General features: G+C 49.4%; 1 protein-coding gene across 2 annotated transcripts; it reads right to left on the bottom strand.

The window, feature by feature from the left end:
* Positions 1-268: 268 nt before the first annotated feature.
* Ap2s1 (adaptor related protein complex 2 subunit sigma 1) lies at positions 269-9,464 on the bottom strand. Of its 2 annotated transcripts, XM_047527658.1 has the most exons (6): positions 9,348-9,428; positions 7,926-7,971; positions 6,085-6,234; positions 1,363-1,476; positions 692-751; positions 269-555 (listed from the first exon to the last, which is right to left on the bottom strand). In XM_047527658.1, exons 3-6 carry the CDS (start codon positions 6,175-6,177, stop codon positions 454-456), a joined length of 369 nt encoding a protein of 122 aa, XP_047383614.1. In that variant the 5' UTR covers positions 6,178-6,234; positions 7,926-7,971; positions 9,348-9,428; the 3' UTR covers positions 269-453. The 2 variants fall into 2 exon arrangements, with proteins under 2 accessions (XP_047383614.1, XP_047383613.1); XM_047527657.1 differs by lacking the exon at positions 7,926-7,971 and having other exon boundaries at positions 9,348-9,464.
* Between the last annotated feature and the right edge of the window lie 12,633 nt (positions 9,465-22,097).

Consider the following 22,097-nt stretch of genomic DNA (forward strand, 5'->3'; position numbering starts at 1 on the left):
TTCCTGTGAATGCCGTGAGGACCGAGGAAGGTGATCCGGTCAGCGGCTTGGGACGGGCCGGCCGCTTGGCGCACACGGGGCACACTGCCGCCTGACCCGCCCCGCCTGCGCCTCAGGAAGCCTGTGTGGGTGGACAGTCTGAAGGGCGCTTTGACCCCCCTTGTTCAGCACAGTGGGTGCTTGCTGACCGACTCACTGACTGATGGAGGGCAGGGCGTCTGAGGGTCCCTGGGTCCCTGGGAGAGGCAGGAGGTCAAGGACTACAAGGCCAGGCAGGACCGCGGGTTTATTGGGGGCTCCACACACACTCACAGCATCACACGACAACAGCGTGGTGACTCTGGACACTGACAGCCCAGAGGCAGTCGGGGGCAGTCTCCTCCCTTGTGGCCCAGACCCAGCTGGGTCCCTTCCTCCAGGGCGGCTGAGGGAGGGTCGGCGAGCGGGCGGCCTTCACTCCAGGGACTGCAGCATCAGCAGCTGCTTCAGTACCTTCGTCTGGCTGGTCTCGCGGATTTCGCCGGCCAGGAACATCTCGTCCACGACCGTGTAAACCTGTGTGAAGGGAGGCCCAGCGGAGGCGGGCAGAAGGGGGCCACCACCAAGAAAGCCAGGAAGTGGACATCAAGGGCCCTGGTGGCTAAAGGCTCCGGGCCACACAAACTCCCTCCTCCCTGTGCCAGGAGCTTACCTTGTAGAAGTTGAACACCAGGTCCAGTTCACAGACGTTGTGGAAATACTCGTTCAAGACCTGGGAGAGAAGGGTAATAGGAGACGGGCAGGGAGGGGGACGCACAGAGACAGGAGCTAAGGTCATCAGAAAGAGACGGAGAAGCCAGGCACGGTGGCACATGCCTGTCATCCCAGCAACTCAGGAGGCTGAGGCAGGAGGATGACAAGTTCAAGGCCAGCCTCAGCAACTTAGTCAGACCCTGTCTCAAGACATGAAAAAGAAGTGGGGATGTAGCTCAGTGGTAAAGCACTGTGTTCCATCTTCAGTACTCAAAAAATAAAAATAAATGGCAAAAAAGTCAAGCGAAGCTTAGGAAAAGGATGAAGAAAGAGACAAAAACCCAGGGAGGGAGACAGAGATGTTAAGACAGAGAGAGGCAAAGAAGAGTCACAAGACAGGGGTCACTGGGTGACAACAGAGAAAGATGGCAGAAGAGCCAGCCTAAGGCACAGGAAGACAGTTGGACGGCAGGGAAGGCAGGGGAAGAAGGGGACAGAGATGTGGAAGGACAGTAGGGGGCTGGGGCAGCTGCGAGGGGAGACAGAGTCAAGAGGACACAGGTGGCAGACAGACGGAGTGAGAGGGGACCAGAGCTCCAGGCCGCCTAGGCCTACCCCACCGCCACGCACCTCCACAAAGTTGTGGATGGCCTCCAGATAGGCCAGGTTGTTGTCATTGACGTCCACGCAGATGCAGAAGTACAGGCCAGCGTAGCGTCGGTAAATGATCTTAAAGTTCCGGAACTGTGGACAGAGAGGCTGTCAGTGATCGAGGCCTAAGACCCAATGTGCCGGGTGGAGCAAGGCCAAAGCCTCACTGTGTGGCCTCTGCAGCCCAGTCAGTGCCTGGTCCATGCTGGGGGCCCAGCAGTGAGAGAGGCAGGCCCAGCTCTGCCCTCCTCACTGTCCAGGGGAGGGAGACTCACGCCCTGGCAGAGGGTCAGGCGGCCCCAGTGGGGACTAAACCCCTCCTAAGCCCGGGAGCCAGAGAAGCTTCCTGAAGGAGGGCATTGCATTGAGATCTGTAGGAGGGGGAGAAGCGCCAAGCAGAGGGAGCAGCCTGCCCAGGCCCAGGGCTGAGCTGGAGCTGGAATGTCCGACAGAACCTGGCCAGCCACACCACCATCACCTCCGCAGAGGCAAGGTCCTCAGACTGGGCTGATTCCATCAGCTCCTGAGCCTACTGTGTGCCAGGCCTAGGGGGTAGTACAGAGGTCACCACTGTCTCCAGGAAAACCTGGGCCCTGTGCTCACTGAACTGAATACAGGTGGAGTACCCCAAGCTGCTATGCTTGGGACCACAAGTGTTTCAGACTTGGGAGTTTTTCAGATTTTGGAATATTTGCACAGACTTTACTGGTTGGATACACTAATCTGAACGTCCAAAATGCTCCAAAATCTGAAAACTCAGGTCAGCACCCAAAAAGTTCCAGGTTTGAGCCAGGTTGGGTAGCACATGCCTATAGTCCCAGTTCCTCATGGGGTAGACGCAGGAAGATGGCTTGTGCCCAGGAGTTCAAGACAGTCTGGGCAGCAGAGTAAGACTGTCTCAAAAAAAAAAAAAAACACACATTTTGGATTTTTTGGATAAGGGATGCTCAACTGGAATATGTAAACATGAGGATAACAACACCATAATAACATCCACACAACCCATGAATAGTTACATCTGGACCAGGGAACAGACTAATTTTACATACATGGGTACTAAAGAGATTGACAGGGGCTGGGGCTGGGGCTGAGTGGCAGAGGGTGTGGCGGGGGAGGACAGTAACAAACTGACATAGATATGGACACACTCTGGAGTACTGAGTAGATGATTGGCCAAAATCTGGGAAATCCCAGCTCTTTAGCGGGGTGGGGGTGGTGGTGGGGTGGTGGTGGGTGGGTGTGTGTGTGTGTGTGTGTGTGTGTGTGTGTGTGTGTGTGTCGCCACCTGGTGGTCATGGTGGGTGCCAACATTATTCCTTGAATTTTTTACTCTTTAGCTGTTAATTTCTATAAGCAGATTCTGTTTTGCAATATTATTGCAGTGTTGCACACACATACCAGAAAGAGAGATAATCTGGCACCGATCAGCGCTCCTCTATTACCTGCTGACCTCGCCCTCCTGGCTCCCCCCAGTCCTCTGGCTGCCCTGTCTTGGTAGCATCCTCTTCCTGTTTTAAATTCTCAGGCTTCTCAGGGACCTGCCGCCCATCTCACCTCTGTTCCTGAGAAGCCTCTTTCTGCAGGCGGGGGCAGGTGTCCCCTCTGAACAAATCTGGCACTGCCCACACCCACCCTGTTCCATTTCAGGTCATCCCTGCCTGGGATGGGTCTGTCTCCAGATTGTACTGCGAGCCTATGTGGGAAGCTGAAGATGCCACTCTGTCCCCAACGCCACTCCACATGGGGCTGACATCACCGCACAGATGCTATAGCAAACTGAACAATGGCCCCCAAATATGTTCATTCCTGGATCCTGCGAATATATGGCCCTACATGGTGAGGTCAAGAAGTCTGAGGGTTGGGGGTGTGGCTCGGTGGTGGAGCACTTGCTTAGCATGTGTGAGGCCTGGAGTCGATCCTCAGCACTACATAAAAATAAACAAGTAAAATAAAGGTATTGTGTCCATCTACAACCAAAATATATATATATATATATTAAAAATAAAGCCAGGCGTGGTGGCACATGCCTGTAATCCCAGAGGCTCAGGAGGCTGAGGCAGGAGGATTGCAGGTTCAAAGCCAGCCTCAGCAAGAGCAAGGTGCTAAGCAACTGAGGGAGACCCTGTCTCTAAATAAAATACAAAATAGGGCGGGGGATGTGGCTCAGTTGGTAGAGTGCTTGCCTTGCAAGCACAAGGCCCTGGGTTCAAATCATCAGCACCGCAAAAAAAAAAAAAACAAAAAACAAAATAGGGCTGGGGACGTGGCTCAGTGGCTAAATGCCCAGTACCAATCCCCAGTATCAAAAAAAAAAAAAAAAAAAGAAAGAAAGAAAGAAAGAAAGAAATGGGGAGATGGTACTGCAGCATCTGAATGGGACAATGTCATTGCAGGGGTCCTTAAAAAGGAAAGAGGGGGTGGGACAGTGAGAGCCAGAGAGACTGAAGATACTGCTGCTGGTGCTGAAGACAGGAAGGACGCTGGGCGACAGCTGGCAGGCGGCGGCTAATGCTAGAAGAGGTAAGAAGTGAATCCCCTCCCAGCCCAGAGGGCCAGGCTCCCACGTTGGTGGTGACTTGAGACTATGGCCACGGGAAGCTGACCCAGGCAAGCACAGCCTGGTTTCCCGCTTCCCAGCCTTTGTTTTTCCCTCACAAGTCCCCCCTCCTGATCACTAGGCCTCAGGGACATGTCATGTGACCTCTCTTCAGCCTGATACTGGGTGTATCAGCGCTGAACCAAGGACCTCTGTGCCCGTGGCACCCCCTCCTCCAGGGCTGGGTTCCTCCAGCCAGCCCTGCCGCTCTGGTGGCCACTGCCTGGAGGCAGGCTCTGCGTCACTGGCAACCAGGAGAAGCAGCACAGGGCTGTCAGACACTGCTGGGAAGGAGCGCTGGGCTGGCCAGACAGGACTCAGCCATGTTGGGTAAGTAACCACACAAGGGAACGACCGGGTGAGCCTGGCTCCAGGGAACTGAAGGCCCATGTCTCGGGCTCCCCATCTCACTCCCCACCTGACCCTCTGCCCTTCTGGCTGCCCCGTCTGTCCGGGCCTCACTGACCACTTCCGGACCCTCATGTGTATCAAACCCAGCGCTTGGGACAGGACCAGGAGCTGTGCGGGCAGCAGGGGCCACCAGAGCGGCACCCCCGGCATCCCTCTAGCTCTCCTTTCCTCCCCTCGCCCACTGTCAGCTCTTGGCAAGGCCACCAGTGATTTCTGCTGGCCGCCCCCAGTGGCCTGTCCCACTTTCCTCCTGGAACGCTCTCTTCCCTGATGGCAGCTGGGGTCCGAAGTCCCAAGGCTTTCCTCCACCCTCTGCTTCCAGTCGTGGCCCCTCATGCTCCCTGTCCTCTGGTCTCACAGCCACCACGAGTCCTTGGCTGGGTTCCCACGTTTCTGCCTCCTACCCAGCCCACTCCGTGCCTGCGACTTTCAGACCCCTTGGATGTGACCTTCCCACACCTCCTCCTGGCCTTCAGCCTCAGCCTGCTCTGCCAGACTCCACCACAGCCGAGAAAGCCAGAGTCCGTCCTGTAGGGACTCTCGCCAGACCCCAGCCCGGGTCTCTCCTCTAGCACTCCAAGCCTGTGCCTGGCCACCCCGTCAGTTCCATGGCGGCTCTGTCACCCATATATGCACCTGCACTACTGCTGTCACCTCTAGACTAGGCCCCTCCTTCCCGGAAGCCCAAGGCAGGCCCTGTCCCTCCTCTGCTCAAAATGCTCCTGTGCTCCGTTTTTCTGAGCCGATCTTCCAGGAGGCCCCCTTCCAGGAGGCCCCCGAGGCCCAGCACCTGTCAGGTCTCTACCCGCGTCTGCTCCACCCTCCACCCTCCTCCCGGCTTATCCCAGCCAGGCCCGAGCTTCCTGCTATTTCTGGAATGCCCTTCCTATGCTCCTGCCTCAGGGCCTTCGTACTTGCTGTTCCCTTGGTCTGGAATGTTCCTCTCTCAGATAGCCATCTGTTTCCACTGCCTGGACTCCTTAGGGTCTTGGCTCTAATGTCACCTTCACCATGCCTTCTGGAACAAACCACCTAGACCTGCAGGGCCCTCCCCAGTGTCGCCCAGCACTCTCTCCTCACCTCAGCTGCTTATTGTTCCCGTTGAAATTCATGGCCACCTGAGTACCACATCCATGACTATCTGTCTTCTCCCACCAACCAGGACACCCGTTCTCTGAGGCCGGGGATTTGTGTCTGTTACATTCACTGTAGTACCGTCAGGACCGAGAACAGTGCCTGGCACCCAGCAGGCCTGTGGTAAATATTTGTTGAATTCTACGGGACAATGGGTCTTATCTTTTTTTCTTTGCAGTGCTGGGGATGGAATCCAGGGCCTCCTAATGCTAGGCAAGTGTTCTACCACGAAGCTACATGCCAGTGAATGTCATGGGAATAAAAGGTGGAGACTCGTAGCCAAGTGTGGTGGAGCACGCCTGCAATCCCAGCAGCTCAGGAGACTGAGGCAGGAGGATCACAAGTTTGAGGCCAGCCTCAGCAACTTAGCAAGGCCCAAAGCAACTTAGCAAGACACTGTCTCTAAATAAAGGAAGGAAGGAAGCTAAAGTGAGCTGAGGGAAGGAAAAGAGGAGAAGGTGGGTCAGCCGAAGGATCACTGTAGCTAAAAGTTGGGCAGAAGGCCAGGAGAGGTCACAAGGACAGAGGGGGTGTGGGAGGTCCGGCGGGGCATTTGTCACCTCCACAAAGTTGGTGTGCTTGGCATCTCGGACAGTGACCACGGCGTGCACTTCCTCGATCAGCTTCTGCTTCTCGTCATCATCAAACTGCATGTACCACTTGGCCAGGCGCGTCTTGCCTGCCCGGTTCTGGATGAGAATGAATCGGATCTGGGGGCAGCAGGAGGAAGAGGAGGAAGTGAGAAAGGCAGGGAGGGAGGGAGGCAGCAGGCTGGAGGCCACTGCCCCACAGCCCCACCCATCCCTGCAGGGGAGATAGGGTGCTGGCCCTGGTTGCTCCCCAGGGCCCACACAGGCCTCCCAGCGGAGGTTCTGTCCCAGGTCCCTCCAGCCCGCCTTCCGGCAGTGGCCAACCCTGGAGCCAGCAGCAGGGCCCTCGGTCCCAGGCTCTATCTTCTCTTATCTGCCTCTCAAAGCCTGTTTCCCCACGGGCAAAACAAATTCCAAGAAGAAGGTATTTTTTTGAATCAGGGTGTTCTGGAGGTTTAATAAGTTTATAAACCTAGTTCAGAGGCTGGTATGCAGTAGGCCCTCAGTAAAGGTTTGCATCTCAGATTCTTCATTTTGAGCCCTACTTTCACTTCTTTTTCTTTTGGCTAACTTTTCTCTTTTTAAAAATGGAATTGTTTACATATCACAAAGTTCACCCTCTTTTTCTTTTTTTGGTACTGGGCATTGATCCCAGGGATGCTTAACCACTGAACCACAACCCCAGGCCTCTTTTGGATTTTATGTATTTAGAGACAGGGTCTCATCGAGTTGCCAAGGCTGGCTTTGAACTTGTGATCCTCCTGACTCACCCTCTCAAGTAGATGGGACGACATATGTCTGCCACCATGCCTGGCAAATTCATCCTCTTACACGGTAGACAGTTCAGTGGTTTTTAGGATATTCTCTTAGAATATCACAGTTGTACAAATATCATCACTAATTGCAGAAAATTCTTACCACCCAAAAGAAATCTCCTACCCACAAGCACGCACTCTTCCTCCCCTCAGCCTCTGGCAACCAGTCTACCCTCTGCCTCTGTGGATTTACCTATTCTAGATATTTTGTATAAGTGGACTGTATAAATGTGGCCTTTTGTAACTGGCTTCTTTCTCTTAGAATCATGTTTTCAGGTCCATCCATGTCATAGCACATGTCAGGGCTTTCTTTTTTTCTTTCTTTCTTTTCTTCTTTTCCTTTTTTTGCAGTTCTGAGGATGGAACCCAGGTCCTCGCACATGCAATGCAAGTGCTCTACCACGGAGCCACATCTCCAGTCCTGCAAAAGTCACTTCTGAAGTGACTTAACTGCTTAGGCCTCAGTTCAGCATAGTGTCTCAGGCTATATGCTCTGTATGTGTCAGCTGTCATCAGTTCTAGGAACTTTACTATTATAATTCTGAAAAGCCAGGTGGATCATCTTGGGCTACTGTGAAAACCACAGTTAGAGTCAGAAGGGCCTAGCATTGTGCTTTTATACATGCACAAAAAAATTAGCTATCATACACACACACACACACACACACACACACACACACACACACAATTAGTTATAATGACTAAGGTATTCAATCAAGAAGCTGAGAGTACAGGCTCTGATGCCAGAATAAACCCTGGTACTATCAGTTACTTGCTATGTGTCCATGGGCAGATCACTTAACCTCTCGGAGCCTCAGCTTCTCTTTCTGTACGATGAACTTAATGAGCATACCTCCTCCAAAGACCAACACATGGGTTAATAAACATAAAGGGTATAGTACAGTACTTAACATACACTAAGTGTCCTATCAACACACGGTCTTAGTAGCATTATACTATGTTGTTGACTTTGAGAAAACCCTGACCCAAACTCACCTAGCTAGGAAGGCTGGCTTTGGGCCCAGTTCTGCCTGAGATGCTCCTGCCCATTTTTCAGATGAGAAAACAACAGGTTCAGAGAAAGAAAATCTCACAGCCAGAAATTAGATCTGGAGTTCAAAGGCCTTGCTCAGAACCTCCTTACCCAATGTGTAGGAGCCCCCAACCCTTCCTAAGCCTTCACACACTCTAACCACCCCCAAGCCCACCAGGCTGGACAGGAAGAGGATATTACACTCTTCTTCCAAGAACTCCTTTTGCTGAGCCAGGGAAATCCACTTCCTAGCAGGGCAGGGGTCCAGTGCAGGAAAGGAAGGGGTGTGTGTGGGCACAGCAGGCAGCCACAGCCTGGGGCAGAGCCAGGGACAGAAGGGTCACATGGGAAGGGGAGCTACAGCAAGTCTAGAGTTGAGAGCTTTGCCTCTTATTCCCCTCAATACCTCTTCCTGCTTCTCCTTCCAGTTATAATCTCTCCACTTCTAGGAATCTGTCCGCAATCCTCCCTCCAGCATCCTCATCTGCTTCTGTCCCCTCTGATGCCTCCCAATCTCCAGCCCCCCTCCCGTTTTCTCACTTTCAGTTCCCTCTTTCAAGTCTCAGTGGGTCTTTCATTGGAGATATCCCTTGTTCCAAAGGTCACATCTTGCTTCCAAGATCCTGTTCCTTGGAGAAACTCACCCACTGTTCTGACATTCTCCCCCATACATCTCCTTTCCTGACTCCCTGACCAAAGAACCCTTTCTATGTTCCAGAGCCCCAACCTGGGGGACAGAAGTACCCCCTAAATCCAGTGCTCAGTCCTTGCCCCAAGAGCCCCCTCTTCCAAGCCTCCTCCCTACCTCCAAGACCTCTTGTCTTGGAAGGATCTATTCAGCCCTCCCATTCGTTTCTGCCGTCTAGTCCCTACTCCGCGCCCTCTCCTCTGGCAGCACACTTTCCTGACTTTCCTGACTCCCTCCCTACATGTGCCCACGACCGGCCTCCAGGGCCCACTCTCTTGCCCTGGAGAGTCTCTCTCCTCAGCAGTATCCTGCTCCTGTTCTAGCGACCCCACTGCTGCCTCTGGAGAACCCTCCTGCCCCACCGGCGGGCAGGTGTCTCCAGTCCTTCAACGCCTCCTCCCCACCTCCAGTGCCTCGCGAGTTACCTCTCCTATTTCAAAAGCCCCCAACCACTTTCGGTGCCTCCCGCAAGCACAGCCTTTTTCTCCGGACACCCTTTCCTCAATGTCCCTTGCCTGGAGAACCCAACGCACACCCGAGCGCGAATCCAGGCCCTGTTCCCTCCTCCCCAGCCCGAGAGCCCACATCTGGTCCAGACCATCCGCGGCAGGGCGGCACTTGTCAGCGCCGAACCAAGCCTCGGCTCTGCACTTGGACCCTCCCTCCATCCGTCCCGGGCGAGGCGCGCCCCCGTTACCATGGCTACCCCTGTCCGGACCCCAGCGGCCCCGGTCCCGCGGCAACAGGGCGGCTCCGGCTCCGGCTGCAGTTGCGGGGCCCAGAGCTGGAGCGGACTTCCGGCAAAAGAACCCGCCTACCCTCTCGCGCACAGCCCACTGGGAGTTGTAGTTTCACAAACGAGCCGGCAGACCAGGGGGAAGGCGCGGGCCCGCTTCCCATCATGCTCAGCGACTGTCCCTTTCCCACCAAAGGAGCCGGGCTCCAAATGCATGCCGGGAGTAGAGGACGAATGTCTCTTTGAAGGACTACAATTCCCGAGATGCTTGGCAGTCAAGGAAGGGAGTTTGCATTCAGGGAAATGTAGTTTTGGTCGCTTCCTACCCACACCCACACACCGGGGAAGAGGGCTGGCTGGGAATAGTAGTTACAAAGAAGAGACGGCGTTGGTGACCTCGAAGTGTAACTGTCTTTTCAGGCTCACTCCCCGCGCTGTTTCAAATACTTTGAGGCTGGGGTGCATCTCTGTAGTACTGCCTGTGCTTAGCATGCGGGAGGCGCTGGGTTCACTTCTGCACTGAAAAAATAAAATAAAATGCATTTAGCGTTGAGTGTTTCCTAGTGGAAGACAGATGAGCACACTTTCCCTGCCTCTAAAGTTTGAATTTGACAGGTGCGGGGCCCGGAATCAATAACCAATACAGGGGAGGAAGGGCGGAATTTGAAAAAACTCTGCAACCCTGGCTATTGCATGTCTAAGCTGTGTGATATTGGGCCAGCGATTTCACCTCTTAGCTTTTTCATCGGCCGAATAGGAGGGATCAAGGAATCACCTCAGTAAGGTGGTTTTGAAGTATTAAATTTTCAAAGTCCTCAGCACAGTACTCTGCACATAGTGAATGTTCAAGAAATATTAGTTCACATTCTTTTTTGTGGTACTGGGGATTGAACCCAAGGATGGTCTAACTGAGCTACATTCCCAGCCCCTTTTATTTTAAGACAGGGTCTCCCTAAGTTGCTGAAATTGACTTGTAATTCTGTCTCAGCTTCTTTAGACGCTGAGAAAACAGGTGTGTACTATCATGTACGACTTAGTTCGGACATGATCACGAATGTCCATTATTAACATTTGTAAGGTAGTAGGGACCTTCTCTCCAGTAGACCATTTGTCTTCTTTCAGTTACTCTAATATGCAATTACATTCCCACCTCAGGGCTTCCCATGGCGCTTGCTATTCCCTTGATGTCTGTCCCTCCCCCCATTCCATGTTTGGGCTCTTCTTCCCTTATCTTAAACACCACCTGTGCAGATCTACAGAGACACCCTAGATACAAAGATCCCCTCTCCCACTCTCATAATTCTCTAGTAGTTAGGGGATTTTATACCCTTTATTCCAACTTTTAATGGATTCATTGGTGGGGTGTGATTTGTGGAGATCTCCCATTAGGTGGTGCATCTTTGGGGGCAGGCACCTTATCTGTAAATTGTGCCTTCATCACCTAGAATACCAGTACAGAGTTCGCACTCAATAAAGGCATGCCGGTTGACACTGAGGGATTTGCCCTGACAACAACAAAGCATATTACAGAATGGCGTAAATTAGACGTGTGCTCCCGACAGAAGAACCAGGACAAAACTATTGAATATTGCAAGGGTAAAAAGGGGTCAGAGATGAACTCCTCTTCTGTGCACTTCTTGATCTCCAACAAGGTTGGAGAGGGGTAAGCAAAGTGCCCAAGGAGCAACGCTGGAAAAGACACTCACTCAGATGCCAACCCAGTCCTGGCACGAGCCTGAGACCAAGTGCTTCCTTTAATTTTATGCTCTGGGGACCTAGTTTGTGTCACCTTAATCCTGGCTCTGATCTCCAGTGCTCAGCATAGCGCTTGGCACGAGTGTTCAATTATACATGTTGATGATGGATGAACCAACAGCCAGAAAACGGGTTCCGTCCCTACCCCGGCAGCAGTCATCATCCACCAGGGAAAATGGACTTAGGTGACATTACATGAAAAAGTTAAAGTATTATTTTAACTAGCCAGGTGTGGTGGCGCATACCTGTAATCCCAGTGGTTTGGGAGGCTGAGGCAGGAGGATTGAGAGTTCAAAGCCAGCCTCAGCAAAAGCGAGGCGCTAAGCAACTCAGGGAGACCTTGTCTCTAAATAAAATACAAAATAGGACTGGGGATGTGGCTCAGGGGTTGAGTGCCCCTGAGTTCAATCCCGGGTACCCCCCCCCATTATTTTAACTAGTCCTGTGATTTAAAAGTTGTAGGATCCTTTCACTGCTGAATTAGTGATCTTATACTGTCTAATGAATTATCGCCAAACTTAGCGACTTAAAATAATAATCATATACATTCGTATCTCATAGTTTCTGTGGTCAGTCACCGGGAACAGGATGGCAGGGTGGTTCTGGCTTGGGGTCTCTGGCAGGACTGCAGTCATTGGAAGGCTTGAAGGGGCTGGCAGAGCTGTGTCCTCACTGCTCCTGTGGTTGCCACATGAAAGCGACTGTTGGAGGCCTCAGCTCCTTACATTAGGAAACCAGGTTTGGAGGCTCATCTCATGGAAAAAAACCACTGTCCTAGGGATGAGTGCCGGGGAGAAAGAACGACTATCTGGTGACCAAAGAATGGGGAAGAGGGAGCTCTGCTCCACATCAGCTCAACTCCAGGGGCTGAGGGGTCACAGACGTAGGACAGGAATAATAAGAGAAAGAGAGAGAGAATCTAATAAAGGGGAGGGATAGTCATCTCTTGTCTGGGTTTAGGCCAAGATCTCCCAGCAACTCAGGTATCACCTCTTCCCACTTCCTTCATAGTTCAGAGTTTCCGGTCATGGCGGCTGATAGGTATCTTCAGCCTGAAGCAGGGGAGAGATGAGGCAAGTCTACGCAAGTTGACCCTATTATTATTGTTTTGGACAAAACATTTCTCAAATGTGCAGCAGGTCTATATGCAGAGCTGAGTAGAATCTGACCGAAACATCAAGGTGACAAAGGAGATCAACACGAAATGAAGACAGAGATGTCAAGCCTTCACCTTGACATCTGCAGACATCAGCAGGTCCAAGCGGAGAGTCAGTGTTTTCATAAAAAGTGAACTCCAGGTTCCTGAAGAGTAACCTGGACAACTGTTAGCATCATAACCCGCAAGTCAGAGGTGTGATCTACAGCGAAGCCAGTGGGAGCCAAACACGTATTGCCCGTGTAGACCTCCAAAATTAGTGATTTTAAAGTAAATTAATGTGAGTGAAACTAGATGGTTTATTATTTTCCTCAGCAATATCACCATGGTGGGCCTCCCCACAAGGACACATAGCAGCTCTTTTCCCCCAGAGAAAGTGATCAAGAAAGGGCAAGGTGGAAACCGCAGTGTTTTTCCTGACCTTGCCTCAGAAGTCATGTGCTGTCCTTTCTGAAATATCCTGTTGGTGCACAGATCAGCCCTGACCAATGCAGGAGGGGACACGAATACCAGGCGAGAATCACGAGAGTCCATCTCAAAAACGTTCCCACAATTTTCTAGAGCAGGCGTACCTGTTTTAATTGAAGAGTTAAGGACAGCTTTAGCAATGAATTCCTTCCTTCCTTCTTCTCTTCTTCTCTGTCTTTCCCCAGGCTGGGGGACTGAACCAAGGGCCTCATGCTGGATACACAAGTAATCTATCACTGGGCCACATCCCCAGTCCCTAACTTTTCTTATGTCTCCAACTTTTTGGGGGGTGGGGTGGGGGGTGAGTGCTAGGGATTAAACGCAAGCGTGCTTTAGCACTCAGCTAAGTCCCCAGACTTTTTATATTTTTTTTCTGAGACAGAGTCTCAGTAAAGTGCTGAGGGTCTCATTAAGTTGTCCAGGGCTGCCTAGAACTTGCGATCCTCCTGCCTCAGCCCCCTGGTTTGCTTTCTCCAGCTTTTTATTTAGAAAATTATCATATCTACTTGAAAACTGTGATAGTACAATGAACTCCAATATATCATTTTCCCAGAAGCACCAACTGTTGACATTTGATACATTTACTCTATATATTTATTTGAACACTTTTTTTTTTTGGTTGTTTGCAGAAAACACACTAACTCTCCCTCCCCAAATTCTACATATTGGTCACTTCTAAGAAAGGACTTTCTCCTCCATAAACACAATTCAACTATCACACTCAGGAAATGTAATATTAATACTATACTATTATATAATATACAGTCCATATCAAAATATCTTTGATCATGGGGAATGAGATTGATCAAATTATATTATGTATATGTATAAATATGACACAATTAATCCCACTATTATGTATAATGATAATACACCCATTAAAATATTTTTTTCTGGGTGTGGTGGTGACACACCTATAATCCCAAATCAGGAGGCTGAGGCAGGAGGATCACAACTTTGAGGTCAGTCTGGGCAACATAGTGAGATTTCGTCTCAAAATAAAAAAATATAAAGGTTTGGGGAGGCAGTTTGGTGGCAAAGTATCTCTGGGTTCATTGTCCAGTGCTAGAGGGAAAAAAGTATCTCAGTAATGTTCCTTATAGAGTCCTTTTTCTGTACCAGGAACCCATTCAGGATCACAGATTGCATTTAGACATCATATTCTGCCAGGCGCGATGGCGCATGCCTGTACTCCCAGCAGTTTAGGAGGCTGAGGAAGGAGCATCATGAGTTCAAAGGCAGCCTCAGCAACTTAGGGAGGCCCCAAGCAACTCAGTGAGACCCTGTCTCTAAATAAAATATAAAAAAGGGCTGGGGATGTGACTCAGTGGCTAAGCATCTCTGTGTTCAATCCTGGTACCAAAACATATAAACCAACCAACAAACAAATAAAAATAAAAAGGGCTGAGTGTGAATCTCAGTGGTAGAGTACCCTTGGGTTCAATCCCCAACAGCAAAGGAGGGGGAGAATTATGTACCTTGAACCTTCTTTCATCTGGAATAATCACTTTTCTCATTGTTTTCAGTATTTTAACACACTGGTCATTTTTTGATGATTCTCAGTTATTTTGCAGAATGTCCCTTAGTTTGGATTTGTCTGATGATTCATCATGTTTATGTCTAGGTTTAACCTTTTTGGTCAGAAATGTCACACAAATGATGCTGTGTTCCTCCAGAGCATCCCCTCAGGGGCATGTGATGATGTATCTCATCCCTGGTGACATTAAATTTTAATCACTTGGCTAAGGTACTGTCTGTGATACTTTTCCTTTCCAAAGGTATACAATTTATATGATACCAAAGCATAAACAACAGGAGAAAATAGAGATGGAATAAACTTTATCTGAATTAAAACTTTTGGGGCCTGGGGTGTAGCTCAGTAATGGCAGAGATCTTCCCCAGCATGCATGAAGCCCTGGATTTGATTATGGGCAACACACACACACACACACACACAAACACACATACAAACACACAAACTTTTGTGTATCCTAGGACAACTGTCAAGAGAGTAAAAAGAAAATCCACAGAATGGAAAAAAGTATTTGCAAGCACATCTCTCATATGGGATTAATATCCAGTATATACAAAGAACTCCCGCAACTTACCAGGTGGAGAGTAGTATAGGACTATAATCTCAGTTATGTAAGAAGCTGAGGTACTGGGTTGGGATTGTGGCTCAGTGGTAGAGTGCTCAGCTCGCACGTGTGAGGCCCTGGGTTCAATCCTCAGCACCACATAAAAATAAATAAATAAATAAATAAAGGTATTGTGTCCATCTACAACTAAAAAAAATATTAAAAAAAAGAAGCTGAGGTAGGAGAATTGCAAGTTTTAGACCAGCCTGGGCTACATAGCAAGATCCTCTTTCAAATAAAATGTAAAAAGGGCTGGAAGTGTAGCTTAGTGGTAGAGGGTCCCTAGGTTCCAGCTTTAGTCCTGCCCCCACCCCACTCTCTCTCACATGCACATACAATTAAAAGAAAAAAAAAAAAAGCAAAAAGTTGCTCAACCTAAAAATGGTCAACCAACTTGAAAAGATTTTTCTCTAAAGAAGAAATTCAGATGTTGAATAAGCACATGAAAAGGTGCCCAACATCACTAGGCATGAGGGAAATGCAAATCAAAACCACAAAACCACAAGGTGCCACTTCACACCCATTAGGAGTATGCCTATTATAAAAATAAAACAAACCAAAAACGTGAAAATGCCAAGTGTTGGCAAAGATATGGAGAAATTGGAACCCTCATACATTTCTGGTAGGAGGGTAAAATAGCAAAGCAGCTGTGGAAAAGCAGTGATTCTTCAAAAAGTTAAATATGGGGCTTGGGATGTGGCTCGGTGTAGAGCACTTGCCTAGTAGACATGAACCCCCAGGTCTGTTCCTCGCACTGCAAAACAAGAAAAAAGTTAGAATAAAGAGAGTTACCATATGATTTAATAATTTGATTTCTACTGTAACCACCAAAAACAGGGACTCACACAGATAATTAATTGTACACATGTTCATATCACAATAGCTAAACCCCAAATGCTCAATGCATGAGTGGATAAAAAAATGTGCTTTATATACACTATGGAATATCATGCAGTGTTAAGATGGAATGAAGTTCTGATACATGAAGCTTGAAGTAAATGAATAACCCAAACACAAAAGGACAAATATTGCCTATTCTAGATCTTTTTTTTTTCTTGATATTCAGAGGTTTCTATAATTTTACAATTTCCTATTCTAGATCTTAAGTAAAGAACCCAGAATAGGCAAACTCAGAGACAGAAAGTAGAGTAAATGTTAGTTATCAGGGGCTGGGGGCAGGGAAGGAGAATGGAGTATTACTGTTTGATGAGTCTAGAGTTTGTGTTTGAAATAATGAAAAAGTTCTAAAAATGGATACTGGTACTGATCACACAACATTGTGAATATACTTAATGCCACTGAACTATACAGTCAAAAGTGGTTACAATGGTAAGATTTTTTATTTATATTTTGCCCTGGTTAAAAAAAATTATATTATTTACTTTTTATTTTTATTTAAAAGATCTTTTTTGGTACTGGGGATTTAACCAGGGGCAACTTACCACTGATCTACATCCCTAGTCCTTTTTATTTTTTATTTTGAGACAGGATTTCACTAAGTTGCCGACACTGGCTTTGAACTTGTGATCATCCTGCCTCCGTCTTCCGAATCACTGGGCTCATGGGTGTGCACCATCACATCCGGGTATGTTTTATATTTTAAAAAACTCACCAGTATTACCAATAGAATGCTTACTAAATTCCAGACGTTTTCTTTTCTTCCCTTCCCTTTCTTTTCTTTACTCCCCCACTCCCTTCCTCCTCCTCCTCCTCCTCCTCCTCCTCCCCCTCCCCCTCCCCCCTCCCCTCCCCCTCCTCCTCCTCCTCCTCCTCCTCCTCCTCCTCCTCCTCCTCCTCCTCCTCCGACACTGTGCCACTGAGTTACATCCCCAGTCCTTTTTATTTCTTTATTTTGAGAAAAGGTCTCACTAAGTTATCCAGGCTGGCCAGGTACCAGGCATTCACCACTATACTTGACAAGTTCTAGGCTTTTTCTAAGCAGTTTATAGATGAAAACTTCAAAATAGTTCTGTAAGGTAGGTACTAATACTGTCGACATCATTTTATGGATGAGGAAATTGAGATACAATTGAGATACAAGTCGAGGAACTTGCCCAAGGTCACACAGTAAGTAAGTTGTGGAGCTGAGGTTCGAGCCCAGGCTTTCTGGCTCCAGAGCCTATGCCTATCCCTACTAGGCTACACTACGTGGACTACAAGAAAACTCCAGAGAGGCAAGTAGGATGGACCTGAGTTGTTCAGGGGGACTGCATCTTATCTGCAGTATTTAAAATTTTGTGACAGACCAAGAAATTTCATGTAATATTGTGTAATTAAAAATACAAATAGGAGGCTGCCTCTCCTCCGGAGAGACGTATAATCAGAATGTGCATGATTTGCTTTACCAAAGGCTTCTCTCTTGAGAGTGCCCCTGTGCTCCCTTAAATGTCTCTATTATTTATTTATTTACTTAATTATTTTTGGTACTGGGGATTGAATCCAAGGGCACTTAACCAGCGAGTCACATCCCCAGTCCTTTCTATTTTTAATTTTGAGACAGGGTCTCACTAGGTTGCTTAGGGCCTCGCTAAGTTGCTGAGGGTCGCTTCGAATCTGTGATTTTCCTGCCTCAGCCTCCAGAACCGCTGGGATTACAGGCCTGCGCTACCGCGCCCGGCACACTTCTATTTTTAAAGTGTATAAAAATAGAGAGGTTCATTATATTCCATCGCATATTCAGCGCGTGCCCACCGAGCGTCAAGCGCGGGGTCTTGCGGCGCGGTTTCAGCTGCGAATCTGAGCATCCCGCCTCTCGGTTCTTCCTGGGGATTGGCTGCCCTTCGAGCCAATGGCGAAAGAGTTCCCCCGCTTCGGACGCCCCCGGCTGCTTCTGAAGACGCAGCTTCCTCCGTTTGGCTTGTAGGCGGCGCTGTGGGCTCACCCACTACTTGGTCACACTCAGACCTTTGGTCCCCACCCTCTCGGATTCTTTCAGACTCTCAGGAATGGAGACAAAATATATCCCAGCACCCTCACCCTCTCTGTACAATTCTTTCGTGGCTTTTTCTGCCTGTGCATCTTTCCCCGGCTGTTTCAGAACCCCACGCCCCGCCTAGTACCTTCTCTGGCTCTCTGGCTGGTGTGACCTCCAGCTATTCGGGCCCCTAGGGCAATGCTTGGGAAATCTTGATAGCGGCCCAACCGGCAGCAGGCACTTCTCTCTGTTGGCTAATTGTTTACTCGATTGTTTATTTATCCTGGAGTGGAGGCTAGCCGGGTGCGCGGGGGTGGCTGCCCCCAGGGAAGCCTGCTTCCTGTAGTTGGCTTGCTCAGCTGCCATTCGCCCTTTGGCGCACTGGAAAGAATTGCAGCGCTGGGAAGGCCCTCCTTGATGGTTCCGTTCATCCAACAAAACACTGCCTTAGTCCCTGCCTTGTGTCTGAATCTGCGTGAGGGGCATCGAGGATCACTGAGACAGCCTGGGCTTGCGCTCACAGAATGGAAAAGACCTATTACCAGACAAGAATGACTCGGGATGGACAGGGCTTGGGTGGGCGACTTAAATGGTCTATGGGATCCTGGAAGAAGCATCTGATCCAGCCTGCTGGGTAAGGGAGGGCCTCCTGGAAGAGGAGGGGACATCTGAGCTAGCATCTGAAAGAAGGGTAGGAGTTAGTCAGTGGACAAGGGCTTTGTATTTTTGGCTACCATGGCCACAGCCCCTACCAACCCTTTTGTTTGGCATTGGACTCATTCATTTATTCATCACCATTTGCCAGACTTAAAAACCAACCAGAGTCCCTGCCTCCATAGGGCCCACTCATATAATGGTGACACCAGCTCAGAAGTTCGTTCCTTATGGAGTGCTATAAAGAATAGGTGTGTAGTCTGGGTTTATGAATTATGCCACTTATTGGCTGTGTAACCTCTATGAATTATACCCATAATTGTGGTTCTGAGGATGGAGTAAATATGTCTGAAGTGCTTAGGAATATTGCCTAGTACGAATTGTTCACTTTTATTAAAGGATGAGGGGTCAGGCCAAATCTGAGGTCACTCTCAGGAAATGACTTCAAGGATAAAACTGAAGGATAAGGTGGTGTTCACAGGCTCCAAAAGGGGAGAAACTAGGCCCAGAGTGAGGCACTGCCAGTTCACAAATTCAAATGACAGGAAGGACCTTGAACATTTCACAAGTGTCATCTTAATTTGAGGTAGGGGTATCTAGTACTGCCACCCAACCCCTCAGCTTTCCAGTTTTGTTTGTTTTTTCTTCCAGCAACAGATCAGTACTGGGAACTGAACCCAGAACCCTCTACCACAGCTATACTTGCAGTCCTTTTTGAGAGAGGGTTTTCTAAATTGCTGAGGCTAGCCTCTAACTTCTGATTCTCTTACATCAGCCTCCCAAATCGCTGGAATTACAAATGAAAGTGATCTTAACATCACTTACAAAGGAGGGTTTACAATGATAGCCCACACACTTGATCTGGCAGCCTTACTGCTTAAAGTTTCAGGGCTAAATTTTAATTTATTTCTGTGGTACTGGGGATTGAACTCAGGTCTGGCACATGCTAGAGAAGTCTTCTACTGCTGAGCTATATTTTCAGGCTTTTTTTTAAATTTTGAAATAGGGTCTCTCTAAGTTGCCCATGGTGTCCCCAAACTTCTTGTTTTGGTACTTAGGGTGGAACCCAGAGGTACTTTACCACTGAGCCACATCTCCAGTCCCCCCCACCACACACACTTTTTTTGTACCAGGGGTTGAACCCAGGGGCACTTAACTGCTGAGCCACATTCCTGGTCCTTTTTTATTTTTTATTTTGAGTCAACATCTTTCTAAATTGCTTACAGTCTCTCTAAGTTGCTGAGGCTGGCTCTGAACTTGGGATTCTCCTGCTTCAACTTCTTGAGGGGTGGGATTATAGGTGTGCACCACTGCGCCCAGCCCTTGAACTTTTTTTTTTTTTTTTGGTACCAGGGATTGAACTCAGGGGTACTTAACCACTGAGCAACATTCCCAGCTCTTTTTATATTTTATTAGAGACAGCATCTCGCTGAATTGCTTAGGATCTCACCAAGTTGCTGAGGCTGGCTTTGAACTTGAGATCCTCCTGCCTCAGCCTCCTGAGTCACTGGGACCCCTTGAACTTTTGATCCTCCTGTTTCAGCTGGGATTACAGGCATGCGCCACCACACCCAGCTAAAAGTGCTAAATTCTAAAAAGGGTAGGCCAGGCGCAGTGGCTCATACCTGTAATATCAGCAGCTCAAAAGGTTGAGGCAGGAGGATCATGAGTTCAACACAAGGCACTCAGTGAGACCCTGTCTCAAAATAAAATACAAAATAGGGTTGGGGATGTGGGCTCAGTGCTCTAGTGCTCCTGAGTTCAATCCTGGTACTCCTCTACCCCCTGCATATAAAAAAATAAAAAGGGGCTGGGAATATAGCTCAGTTGGTACAGTGCTTGCAGCTTGCAAGCACAAGGCCCTGCGTTCAATCCCCAGCACTGCAAAAATAAATAAATAAATAAATAAAAATAAAAGGGTAATAAATAATAAAAAGAGGGAAATTATTTTTAGTCAAAAAATTTTTACTTAATGGCATGTTTCCGTTTACTTAAAGTTGAGTCCACATAATTTTATTTTTTAATGCTTAGAGAACACTTACTATGTGCACGGCATAATTTTTACACTTTACAAATATGCAGCAATACTAACCTTACCTGCAGTTTTGCTTTCCCAAGTTTCAGCTATCTGTGGTTAGCTGGAGGAAAATACTAGTATTTGCATTCACATTATTTCTATTACAGACCAGCATAGTTATAACTATTTTGCTTTTGTTGTTAACCTGTTATTGTGCCTAATTCGTAAATTAAACTTTATAGTAAGCATGTGTGTATAGTACACGTATACACACACACACACACGGCTTGAGTAGTTTTGGGTCTTGGACCTATAGTTTATTTAATTCTCAGACTATTCTCTGAGGGAGGTACGATTACTTTCCTGCTTTCCCATTTTATAGATAGATGAAGAGACTGAGGAAAGAAACGCAAAATGTAATCGGAAACGTAGCCTTTCCTCATGCATTCCTCAGGCTTTGTGCCCAGAGAGCTCATCTTCCATAATGCGTACTTCCGGAGGATTCCCAGAGGAACCCCCTCCTGAGTTCGGAGGAATCCAGTGTTACAGCGGTGCCGGCTCCAATCAGTTTCCCCTCCCAAACTGACATTTAATTTGCAGGCATTAGCACAGTGCTAACTTGGAAAGGCAGGGCTGTATGCAGGACTGGGCTATCTTCCTCTGCCCGGGATCTAGTAATCACTGAACCACTCAAAAACTTGTATCAGCGCGCGCATTGCCTTCAGATTTTCCACCCTGCGTAGGGTAAGAGCACGCGCCTCCTAGCTCCGCCCCTTGTTCCAGAACCACGAATTATGAGGCTCGGATTGGGCTAAGGCGGGCCACGCCTTCTCGTGCTCCCCAATCAACTCCCTCGATGGGTACGCTCCCTCCTTCCCAGCCCTGCCCCACCGCCCCACGTTACGTTTCTCTTTCTCTCCTCCTCCGTTATCTCGGGGGTTGCGGCTCTCGCGGCAAACCCACCTCTCCTTGCATTTCATTGGCTGTCCAGGTCCCGCGCGAGCTGGATCCTGCCCTTGGTCCCCGCCTCCGAACCCGGGCCCTGAGTCTTCGTTGCTGCTTTCTCCAAGAATCAGCGCGGGGCAGGGGCTGTGCTGTTTCTGGCGCGCGCCAGGACGCGCGCGCCTCCCGACGGCCACTCCCTCTGCCTTGCGCCAGTAGTGGAGTCGGCTGGCAGCCCCTATTGCGCACGCGCACTAGCCCACCCTGCTCCCTCTGCCTGTTCGCGGGTCTCCTGGCGCTCAGTCTCGCGCCGCAGCAGCGGCATTTTCTTGGGGCGCACGCGCGTTGTGCTCTGCGCCCATTCCCAGCCCCCGGCTGCGACGGTGGCAGAGAGCTCCTCAGGCGAACGGGTGCTTCGCCGCTTCCCGCTGCTGGTCATCCTCTCGTGGCGCGCGCCCCGGGCCGTTATCCCCCTGCAACGGTCCCCTCGCCACGCACGCGCAATAGCGAGGTGCGCGCGCGGGAGCGGCGGCCGCAGGAAGGAGGTGCCGCCGCCATTGCACGCGAGGGAGGGAGGGAGCGAGCAAGGCTGGTCCGCCCTCCCTCTGGTTCCCGCCCCTCCCCCCTTCCCCTCCCCGCCCCCCGCCCCGAGGGAGAGCCGCGGCGC

The sequence above is a fragment of the Sciurus carolinensis genome, chromosome 16 (genome assembly GCF_902686445.1).
Source record: "Sciurus carolinensis chromosome 16, mSciCar1.2, whole genome shotgun sequence".
Classification (NCBI taxonomy): Eukaryota; Metazoa; Chordata; class Mammalia; order Rodentia; family Sciuridae; genus Sciurus; species Sciurus carolinensis.